The sequence below is a fragment of the Haliotis asinina genome, chromosome 1 (genome assembly GCF_037392515.1).
Source record: "Haliotis asinina isolate JCU_RB_2024 chromosome 1, JCU_Hal_asi_v2, whole genome shotgun sequence".
In the NCBI taxonomy this organism is placed as follows: Eukaryota; Metazoa; Mollusca; class Gastropoda; order Lepetellida; family Haliotidae; genus Haliotis; species Haliotis asinina.
The window spans coordinates 18,317,093-18,329,521 of record NC_090280.1 but is presented as its reverse complement, the minus strand read 5'-3'; the positions used below and the strand labels follow the sequence as shown (position 1 = coordinate 18,329,521).

Below are 12,429 nucleotides of genomic sequence, written 5' to 3'. Positions count from 1 at the left end.
GAACTCCCTCGAGTTTGATCCGAACACATTTTTCGTTATAATTACTCTGATCCACGTATTGCAATTAACAAACGTTCATTTCATATTAAAACATCAATGTGGTGTTGTATCTTCAAACCGGAACGTTGCCTATTTCAAATTGATCAGCATTCAAGATGTTTTCAGCCCTGAAACTCTACACCTAGTGCACCAGGAGCTGAAAAGAATGCTCATTTATTTCTTTATTTTTTACTATTGATATCTGATAAAAATCAAGATCAACAGCAGCGATAAGGAAATTAATGTTCACCTTGACATTGATTAATATTTCTTTGCGTTTGTGTGCCTCGCGAAATTGCTGAGTTTAGTTTGACGGACGTTTCAGATTTCTACAAACATGGGGTGCGGGTTCCAGAGCCCTGCCATAGCAACCGCGGGGCGCGCGTTCCTCCGTGACGTCATGCCATTGTTGACACCAGTGTAACAGAAGAGTTAAGGCGATGGGACAAGGATGATGGCTGGCAGCCTAAATGCGTAATGTTGTAAAGTTTGGTTCAACATGTGGAATAAAATCAGCGGTTCCGCCGCGGAGAAGCCTGTCATCTATCCAGAATGGTAAGAGATTATTTTATGACAATATTCTCATTGTATATTTATGATTTCTTCCAATCCGGAAATTCGACATGTCATGTCTGAAAGCATAGCCTCTGATGATATTCAAAATTGATTTTAAAAAATAATCAAATTTAGTTACAGTAATTTTTCAATTGATGTAAAATGTTGTCAATATCATCATGCTGAATAATATCAACAAATAATAACAATAACACTTTTAATAACGACAAAGGAGTTATAATAATTTTCATTTAACGTAACAATATATTTATTTTAATATTAATTATAATCGACTAATGAATATGTTATGTTGTTCACTGAGAGAGGCCTGGTCATACAAACATTGTACTTTAATACTGTGAATAACCTGAACTAAATTTATAAAATAAAAAGACGAGCATTGTGTAAACAATCTGTTCATTCAAATTCAAAATGGATTGATGTAAGTGAGAGTATGGCTATGAATGAGTAAAAGAAAAGAGGATGTATAAAAGAATGAATACACATACAAAAATAAGAACGCATGATGGACACACGCAACGCAAGGATAGACCATTCATTCATTCATTCATTCATTTATTCATTCATTCATTCATTCATTCATTCACTCATTCAACCAACCAACCAACCAGTCAGTCTATCAGTCAGCCAGTCTTAGTCAATTCTAATGAAAGCAAGACCACTACCGAGGTTTATCTCCCGTGTAATTATACCAAAGGCCACATTCAAAGGGTATCAAATTACTAAATCTGCTTTATGCTGGATACTCATGTTACATGTATTTAAACGCATATCTTAAAACTATCCCTTTTTTCTTCTTTTCATAGTTTCTGTTGTACTGAAGACGAATTTAAATGGATTTCTCGATATTATTTTACAATGATGATAAAAAGTATACTTTCATAATAACGATTTTCAGCTCTTGTTTTTTGTCAATTGCCCGTACATTTTCGTGACATTTCGTGACATTTCGTGACATTTGTACAACAATATAAAGGCGGTCAAGCGGATCAAGTGATCAGGTAACCGATTGACTGCTGAGACCTGCGGTAAACACACCAACAAACCTAAAAGGAAAAGGGTGCGACTTTTCATATGTCCCTAATGCGAATTAAAACATTCTCTTTTGCAAATTGTTCCTTGTGTTGTATGGGCGTGAAAAATATCGATTAATCTGTAGAATTCGCAATGGCACCTCATCAAATCATTATTAATTTCTGTTATGAATATATTCACATTGTGTTAGGTCTGGCTTTGATATAAACGTACGTCGCGTTTGGCGAGGGAGCGTTTCAAAAGTTAAATCAAAGTAAATTCGTAACCCGGTGTCGATGCTCTAGATGTGGTTATGTGAGTTGGTGTGGGTGTTAATGAGGGTGTCGGGAGCAGGAAGGGGGTGAATAAGTGCTTTCCAATGTTAAGAGGGTTTACGGCTCACAACTGTCTATGCGGACCTTTTGGACTGCCCCTTCATTTCTGTAGCTCATCAAATCACTACATACGCCAATATGAGACTTAATAAATACTTTGTCCACATGAAATCTCGCTTTATTCATATAATGACCGCTTAGCGTATTGTGAGACTATATTCAACAGTAGCTTTGATCCGCAAGAGCGCTGTGTATTAATCCTGGGGGTCGTACGCTGTTTTGCCAAAGCAAACGCGGGTTGGTTGATAGGTTGACGGAAACATCTGACAGAGACATTAGGTCTTTATAGACCGCGGACTTCAAAGTCTACCAAAAAGAAGAATTTGTTCCAGTTACCACTGAATTGTTGCTAATACGTTTATTCCGCTTTTAGACAGACTCAGCACTACTACGGAGAAGTCACCAGATATGGGCTTGACTCATTGTACCAATGTGAGGAAATGAATGTGACATTTTATCAACATGCGGTGCAGATCTAAAGTGCGATATCTTGATAATAAGTGGAGGGTGTTGATAGGAAGTGGATGTATTGATGTAAAATGCAAGTGTTGACATTGGCTAAAGTATTTTGATACACAATGCGTGATACTGATGAAAAGTTCAAAGAAAGTTATATAAATTGAGGGGTATTGATATAAAGCACAATACATTGACACGAATTACACACTGCTGATATAAAGATCTGGATATTGATATAAAGGGCAAGAGTGTGATATCTATATTCTTTCAAAATATAAGGTAATGATACAAAAACGTGAATTGTTAATATATTTTGCAATATGGATCAAAATAGGGAAAATTGTGCGGTGTATTGATATTAAGTGCAGGCTATTCATAACGGTAAAATATTGATATAACAAGCAAGTATTGACACTATACACAATATATAGTTAAGTGTAGTATTTCGCTGTAAAATACAATGTATTGATAGAAAGTGATAGACATTATATAAATTAACAAGTAAGAAATGCATATTATTGACATAAAGCACGGGGTATTAACATATAGTGCAAGATCTTGATATAAAGGGCAATATATTGATATTGATTGTTGATAAAGTGCATTTTTTTACATAAAGGTCGGGGCATTAATATACAGTGCAGGAATTTAATAGAAAGTGCAATATATTAAGGTTTACAGAAATTGCTCAACTGTCAGCGAGTGTGTGTTTAGTTTTTACGCTGCATTTTTACACCGGTTCTTCAGCGTGACGAGCGAACACTTTAACCGCGAGGCTACTTCACATATGTACACCAAACTGCATTATGTTCAAATAATGCTCGATAAAAAGCTCTATGTGCTGTACAATGCGCTCTATATGGTGTGTTGTACGGTCCTGCGGTGTAAAACTATATTCGTTCAAACACATCTGTATGATCGTCTTTTGATCGTCTTAAATGAAACTGAGCACGTATGGACGCGGAAAATGTCGTTATGTTCCAGGAACTGTGTTATCCCAGCAATTTCAAAACACCGTCAGTTGAATATGGTTACAGAAATAGCTGATAATTTTTTTGTTTGCACCTGTGTAATTCGGGTGGCTCTGGACGTGGTAACAAAGCTTGGTGTTATCAAAGAGAATGTTGTTCGGGGAAACCAGGACTCGGTTAACCTTGGACGATAAGAACCTTCCGGTCGAAGCACAGTCTGACCGCCGCTCGAGGACTTATTGAACACTGCCTAAACTGTCTCCAGCGGGTGTAGATTTATGCAGCTTCGGGCGATGTGCCCACCTGAGGTCATGTTCGAGAGTGAGGGAGGTTTTCTGCACCATTTCATTTTTTGCGTAACATTTCAGCAATATCACGGCGAAGGACACCAGCAGTGAGACTCACTCATGTACCCATTTGGGGATCGAACCCAGGCCTTCGTCGTTTCGAGCGGACGCTTTAACACAACAACTGAAACGCGAGCACTTGAGATAAGGGGGATGGTCCAAGGGACGCAACTTAACACTGCTAATTGCGGCGCCTTTGACGTGAGCGTGATTTGAGCGTGGTATTGAAAGAATGCGTGCAGGTGATTAGGTGAGCTTTAGAGGAACCATGCAGGTGTGATTGAGGAATTTTCATACTGTTTTCCAAGTACATAGCAATATTACCCGATAATAATCTTGTCGTTTTCTACAAAACTCGACACGCCCCAGAAGATCAGACTGTGACAAGTCGCCCACTACACTACTGGTTAGTTGTAGTCAGGGGTTAAAAATATCAGAAAAAAACCCTGATCTATTGATCTGGGTAATCCCTCAGTGTGTTAACACAGGATGACAATCCGACGTTTCTAAACAGTTACCGTAGTTCTTGAAATACACGTCCGTTATAGTTCAGACGTTGACAGGGTGCTCATATTTATTAACGTATTTTGAACAGAAAACGGGCCACAGTTATAAAACTTCTCCGAATTATAACAGAAATACTTTTATCTAGTAAATTCATAATTAAGAGTAACTCATAGGATTGAACTTTTTGTGGTTCTGAGAGTAACTCTTAGCTGAGCGCAGAGTGAAACTGTGAGGGTAATGCTCAGCTGAGACCAGCGTATTATAAAGCGCCTATTCCACCCCTTAAGGCATGCTCAAAGCGCTGCAGAATATTTGCACTGGAGTATTTACAGCTGAACGCATAAGTAAGATGCTGAGAAAAAGTGCGTTTTAAGTCTGAACATAAAAATGTCAGTTGTGTCAAAGTTTTTAATCGCACAAGGGCGAGAGTTCCAAAGCACAGGTGCAGAGTACAAGAACGATCGGCATCTAAAGGATTTCAGTTTTTAGGATGGGATGACCAGCCAATTTTGTGTGTTGCAAGTTGCGTTCGGGGACATACGGATGAATTAGTTCAGACAAGTAGGGGGAGTCAAACCATGGAGGCACTTGTGTGTCAGGCAGAGGATCTTAAAGTCAACTCTGGCCCTAACAGGTAGACAGTGCAGTTCTTTCAACACAAGTGTTATATGGGGCCGTTTAATTGTCTTGCTGATGATGAGGGCGGCAGTGTTTTGGATCTTATGAAGCTTATCGAGGTTAGAACTAAGGCCTGAAAAGATGCTTTTGCGGTAGTCACGTCTCAATGTGACACGGCTCGAACAAGGGCTCCAGTTGCTGCAGTTGTCAGATATTGCCGAATGTTACCAATGGATTTCAGGTGATAGTAGCAGGTCCTGCTCAAACATAAACATAAGCATCCGGGGTCGAAGAAGAGTCGATGTGGACACTCAGATATTTAACCGGGTCAGAGAAATTGACGTCTGCGGCTGTAAGGAAGTCGATTTTGACTTTGTTAAAGTGTGGCTTTGTACCAACGAGAACTGCTTCTGTCTTTGCGTCATTAAGTTTATGCATATGGCTGTCATTTATCACTTGATGTCCTGTGTACATTCAGCTATGCAGGGAAGAGATGTGGAGAAATCAGACACATAAAATGCTTTCAGGCGCTGGGCGTCATCAGCATAGGTATGGTGAGAAACTGTGTGGTCTGTAATAATCTTCCCAACATATCCAGTATACAACACAAACAGGACCGGACCTAGGACTGACCCCTGTGGCACACCACAGCGCCTTTCGATCTCTCACTACCAACCACAACTGATTGCTCTCGACCAGACAGATAAGATGTAAACAATTGAAGGGCATGGCCTTCAAGTACGTACTGTTGTTTGAGCCTGGACAGCCAACAAAGGTGGTCGATTGTGTCGGAGACCGCAGGGAGATCCAACAATACCAGAGCAGCAACCATAACTCATAGACAGTGTAACGAGGCTCATTTGTCACTTGCACTAGGGCAGTTTTTGTAATATTTCTGACACGCTGACTGGAATTCATTAAGAAGAAGATGTTTGGAGAGATGGTCTTTTAGCCTCACATGCATAGCCTTCTCAAATATCTTGGTCAATTAGCTAAGACCAAAGTGAAATTCTGAGACTAACTCCTAGCTGAGAGCAAAGTGAACCTCTGAGACTAACTAGTAAGTGAGAGCAAAGTGAAATTCTGAGACTAACTCCTAGCTGAGAGCAAAGTGAAATTCTTAGACTAACTAGTAAGTGAGAGCAAAGTCAAACTCAGAGTAACTCGTAGCTGAGACCAAAGTGAACTTTTCGCTGAGTGGAAAACTAACTGAGAGTAACTATTAAATGAAACGAAAATGTGACTGAGAGAAAATGAAAATTTTCTTACGTGGAAGCATGACTGAAGAACAAAATCCACTTCGTTGTTCAATAGACTTCGCCTTCAGCGGAACACAACAGGGTTGGTACATCCTTTGGAGGTCCTGTCTTTGCATGAGAATGAGAAGTGCTGGGAGTGTATCTTAAACCAATCACTGACTCACTTTTTGTTCTTTGTTTACAAAAGTCTTATTTCTATCTCTATACTGGAACAGCTTTTAATCGAGTCATGATTATCGAGGGTGCCTATTTCTGACAAATTGGATAGCATTTTAAGAATATTTTCATGGAAAAACTAAGTACCAAGAATCTATACTAACCACCAACACGCTATATGAACATATACTTAAGCATATTCATAATTTAACTATTTGTGGAACAGACTCCTTTTAAATTCAGAATATTTATGGCATATAAAAATGTCTAACCTGTTTTGTAAATACCGTCCCTGTTTTTCACTCCATGAACTATCATGGGATATAAGTACAATGATCTGGGAATGATATAGGGCCTTTTTGAATCGTTTCAATTTCACTGGAATAATTAGGATTGAGTTTAGTTTTACACCGCTTTTAGCAATATTCAAGACGTATCACGACGAGCGACACCACAAATGGGGCTCATACATCTGGGGAATTGAACACCGGACTTCAGCGTGACAAGCCAACGCTTTGACCCCAATGCCACCCAGCCGACCCCATTTAGGAATGAAAGGCAAACGCGACTGACTTACGTTTAAGTTAACTTTAACGCCGACAGAACAGTATGTGATAAAAGAAATAAAAACGATTTGATCAAGGTATTTGGCGCCCAAACAAAAAAAGATATTTCTGGCACACCCAAGGACCGCAACTCTGCACGGTGAATTGTGCCACCTCAGACCACTATCCACCTTTTTCGGTTTTATGGTAAAAAATTTACGGCAACATCTAGCAAACGTTTTGTTACGGTCAAATGCTCGATCCGGGAACGTTAAACGCGTAGCACTGGAAACGGCATCTTGCATTAAAACCCTACTTTGCTCAATCAATGTTTAACGTCCCAAATTGTTCGCCACTGTCTAACGAAGACAGATTTATAATCTATTGAAGTTAGGGAGACATTAAAGCCATTATTACGTATCCTGCTTAATCTCATCGACCTATGTGTCGGCATTCATTAAACGGTCTGTGTGATCTATTAACTAGAAAAGGCCATTTGTGTTTCTTCTGATATTGAGTTCTCGTTCCAAGCCACCATGTGGCAATAAATCACCTCTTAATAAACCATTATACTCAGTAATAACAACCGTATTGAAAGTGTGTGTGCTTATTTGCTGTAAACTAACGCGGTTATGCTCTGTAAGGGAAATCTTAAAGGCGGTGTCCCAGAAGGCCAAGGACAAAGCTATACGATAACTAGTCGCGGGAGTTGGTCCCGTGAATAGAGCAAAGTTCACATAATCGGGCTAAAAGCAACCCATTCGGGTTTTCTCGTTGTATTTCGCCCCCTCCACATAATTCTCTTTACATTTAAAGTGATTTTAAAAGATTACTCTATAAATCGCATACTTGTTTGTCTATCCGACTGGACCCATGAAGATCCGAGTTAGAATTGATCTTCAGTAACACATGTTTGTCGTAAGAGGCGACTAACGGGATCGGGTGGCCAGGATATTTGACTTGGGTGATACATGATATCATATCCCAGTTGCGTAGATCTATGTTCATGCTGTCGATCACTAGATTGCCTGGTCAAGGTTGTAGTATTTGCAGACCCACGATGTGGTTGGAATACTGCTGCGTACGGAGTTAAACAACACATCAGCCACTATCAGGTTATGTATAAGGGCCACATCTGTGTTGTGTAATGTGATAGTCACCTGAAGCAATAAAACAAATAATACATACATTCCTGTAAACATATTCAATCGTTTAATTGTTATGGTTACAATTCCTCAAATATATACGTCCTTTACGTGCAGGGTTGCAATTTAAGTTCATCAGAAGACGATCATATAGATGCATTGTTATGACGCCAGTATATAATGAATGAGTGCAAAATTACTCCGCAGTACAGTGCACCACATAGGGCTCATAGCACAACTCGGGGAGCAACCGTTATTATTTGAACATGATGCAATTCGTATATATCTGATTTAAAAAGGGCGGTCAGTAGCTAACCCATGTCTTCAGCGTGGGTTACCAAACTGCCTCTGGTGTAGTATCCCACTTGTTAGTGAACAGACTGTAAATAATCAAGTAAACCTAGTGACTGACATCATGAACATCATGAACATATTTGGGATTTGATTTCATTCAGTCTGCTAAATCACTGGATCTGGCCATCAGGGCTACTAGAGCCCATTCTGAACCAGAATTCGCACAGAGAGGGCGCCTTTAAGATGAAAACATTACAAGCTTCAAAGTAGTTTATAAACTTCATATATCACATCACCAAGGTGCGTATGGATTACTCCTCTATTCAACTGTCAATTAACCTGTAAATATCGACTGCTGTCCAGACCCGCAATGCTATTTACTTGACGAGTACTTCAATAATGTTATTGGATCTGACATTCGAGAAAATCCCATCAATATTTATATCGGGTAGAGACATGGGGGTAAATACTCTTAAAACATTTTTGTCGTGTGGATTAAATGTGAAATATGGTTTTGGAGAGTTCAAATTCGGAGTCGCAGTCGACATAATCTCGGTCTCTCGGTGAGAGTTCGGATTAGAAGGAGTGACTGGGTGGTTCCTGTGATGGACAACGTTGATGTTCGGGGTTGGGTATTTAGTAACCTTCATGATCTCGGGTCTGTCCCCCGTGTCCTAATGAATATGTTGAAAGTTCAGGTCAACTCAGGTCAGGAATGATCGGACAAGTTCACATTGATTCGTTTGTATTCTCTTCGTTAATTGTTGTTTTCTTCATCTTACCTTCCCCCCTTTTCATCCCTCTTCTCCTGCTCTCCATTTCCTCGCTAACTTTGAATCTCCTCCTTCATCTCCTCTTATAGTTTCCCGCCTCCTACTTAGTCGCCTCGTCTACTTCTCCAACTCCTCTTCTTCTCCCCTTCGTGTCATCTACCCCTCCTCCGTCCCCAACTCTTCTTCTCACTTTCATCTGCTCTTCAATTCCTCCAACTCTTCTCCTTTTTCTCCTCTCCTGCTTCTCCACCTTCATCTAATTCTACTTCAATTCCTCCCTAGTCTCCTCATCTTCTATTTCTTCTCATTCGTTTCATGTTCTTCTTCGCGCCCTCCTCCTTTCTTCACGCTCTCCTTAAACTTACACTTCTCCATTTTCTGCACCTCCTCCTCTTCTTCTTTACCCACCGGTCAAACGGTTCCTTTTTATTACAATATTATGTCACGGAACTGTTTATGCATGAGCACTTGTATAAGAGTATTAACGCGAGGCCCTTTTGCAGTCACGCAAGTCAATGGAAGTGCAAATACGTGTTTGTGGCATGTCATTCATTTGATATGTATTCGCATGAACTGCATTGAATTGAAGTAATGTCATCCAATGTATTTTCATAAAAATCATGCCATTGAAGCACAGCCCTGTGCAAGTGAGTATGGTTTTACGCCGCTTTTCAGCAACACTGGAGAGATTATCATTATAACCTCCATCTTCATCATCATAATCATCGTCGTCAGCATTATTCTATATTATGTGACTATTATGCTCGCTTAATTACTGCATATATTACATTGATTCGGTACTCGGACACACACATAACTAGTGCAAATATACCTTCCAGCGCTTTTGATCCGTGAAGATCCTGGGTAGAATAGATCTTCAGCAACCCATGCTTGCCACAAACGCCGACTATGCTTGTCGTAAGAGGCGACTGACGAGATCGGATGGTCAAACTCGCTGACTAAACTCACTCACTCACTCACTCACTCACTCACTCACTCACTCACTCACTCACTCACTCGCTCACTGTAACGCCATTCTTCAAACGCGGGGATCGAACACCGACCTCTCACTCTACTGGCTGTCCACTGGGCCACAATCAGTGGCCTAAAGACAAACCGGCATTCCAAACATGTGAGAAGGTTGGGCTAATTTACGCCCCAATCGTTATTCATGTTACATTAACAGTTGTCCTTTCTCAGTAGTGCAACTCTCCAATAATCGTTAAGTTTTATAGGGTTATTATCATACGACAAGCCCTGCCAACTTGGTTGGACGGTAGCGAGTGTTGCACTGCGTGGCTGTGATACGACTGGACGGTCTATATCGGTCCGCTGGTACACGCAGGGGGAAGAAGACTGCAGGTGGATATACGGTGATGGTCTAGACGCTGGTGGAGCAGCAATGAGTGACGGTGGGGTGGTAGTTACCCGACCCTCCCGGATACTCCGCTGTAGGACTGCTGTAGGGGTGCTGGGCGAAGACTGGTGAGTACAGTATAGGGGAGTGCTCGCAAACACATACCCTAACAACACAAGTTACAGTGTATACAATCCTTCTGTATCTAGTGCGGAATCAGCTGATTTTCGGGGACAGGACTGAGTGATGTTAAAAAAAACAAAATCATCAACATCCTGATTTACGGAATTTACCCACACACGCTGACAATTCCTTAGGCTTACTATTCGTTGTGCGTTCTAAATATTTCATGAGGAGGAATCATTTTCCAGGGAAAGTGTTTTGTGTTTCCCTCCTAAAACTACTAGACTCCTTACTGTTTGTACGTTCATGGTGTTTCTCAAGGTAGAGGCCATATGAGTTTCAGGGGGAAAGGGTTAGGTTGGGTATTTCCCAAAGTGATCAATATCCTGTGTTACTGAATATTTACACGACCTCCGTGAAAAACCATCATCAATCTCATTTTTCACAGACATGTACTTACACAGACTCTAACAACCATTTTCCCGTCGTGATATCGCTAGAATATTTAGGCGGCGTAAAACCATGCTCACTTACTAAGGAGTGAAAACATGATATTTGGGGAAAAGGGTGGGGTTGGGGTGGGGTGTTCTCTTTTTCACTATGATTTGCCCCCAATATGATCAATCTACTCTTTCGTGTCTTACCCGCCTTGCATTATAGAAATAAAGTTCCCCTTTCTTTCAGACCTGTCCAATGAATTCATTCTGTTTCATAAGTCTAAAAATATTATATTCGGAATCTGTTCTTATTGTAAAGAACTGGTTGAGCTTCTAACCATTAACAAATGTATTTCTGTGTCTGTGCAGAGGTAGAAAATCGGCTTATCATGTATTTATTCATGAAACAGAAAGAATGTTTAGAATTAAACTAAATCAAACTAAAATTCTATTTTCAATGCATGATTATTCACAAATCGTGCGTGATGTTTTCCGTGGGAAAGTGTTAATGACTGGAAACAGTCACCGAATATATGTCCAGACCTATTGAAAAACAGGAAAATGCACACACAGAACAGAAAATATAGTTCTCAAACATAACATTTAATTTTGAATACATGATTGTTGACGATTGTTCGCCGATCGTGCATTTCATTAGGAAACCATAATCTCTCGAAACTGTGACCGAATGTCTATCCAAACCTGTTGAAAAACAAAAGAATTAAACATGTTCGAGGTACTTAGCATTACCACATTCTTGGTGTCCAATGTTTGAAATCTTCCTCCATGTTAATTTTAAGGAATCATAGCAAAGAAATATCTAAAATTCTATATGTGCGAGTAATGTGGTTAACGAGATATTAGTCGCCACTACACACTGGAGTTAATATGTCTTTAACACTTGCAGAAAATGAGAAACGATCTGTCAATTTGTACCTCTCGTGTAATGGTATGCCCCAAGACAATGTCATTATGAAATATGTTCAGTATAGTATAGTACCCGTAATAAGGTATGGATTACTTCATGTATATTTAGACTTGGACTGTTATTTTAAGGACACGCCCATTTTATTTTTTTAGAAACGATGTGTCCAGATATGGCACTGTTTACAATATGCTGACACTTGTTTGACCGTTCAGTATTTAGTTTGAACCCTGGGCGTCAGGTGTGAATAAGTGAAAACATTAGAATAAGATAATTCCTTAATGATTACGTCATCTGAAAGGGGAATAGGTAGTGTCTCCAAAACTTGCTATGTGTGGTATGTGTGAGAGAGAGAGAGAAAGAAAGAGAGAGAGAGAATGTGTGTGTGTGTGACTTTAACTACTGATTGTAGTTTCAAATTGCTTTTTTATGCACTTTGATATCTTAGTTTAATTCTATCTGACCTCTGCTTATCTCAGCGCACAAACT

At 39.9% G+C, this 12,429-nt stretch overlaps 1 protein-coding gene across 2 annotated transcripts in view; it reads left to right on the top strand.

Moving 5' to 3' along the window:
• Nucleotides 1-456: 456 nt before the first annotated feature.
• Nucleotides 457-12,429, top strand: part of LOC137287883 (uncharacterized) — a 30,459-nt gene continuing 18,486 nt past the window's right edge. Inside the window, exon 1 of one of the 2 annotated variants that reach the window (XM_067820266.1) lies at nt 457-594. In XM_067820266.1, coding sequence (XP_067676367.1) covers nt 539-594 — 56 coding nt within the window. In that variant the 5' untranslated portion in view covers nt 457-538. Of the gene's footprint in view, nt 595-10,392; nt 10,584-12,429 lie in introns of those variants that run through there. The other variant, XM_067820262.1, reaches the window with a different exon arrangement.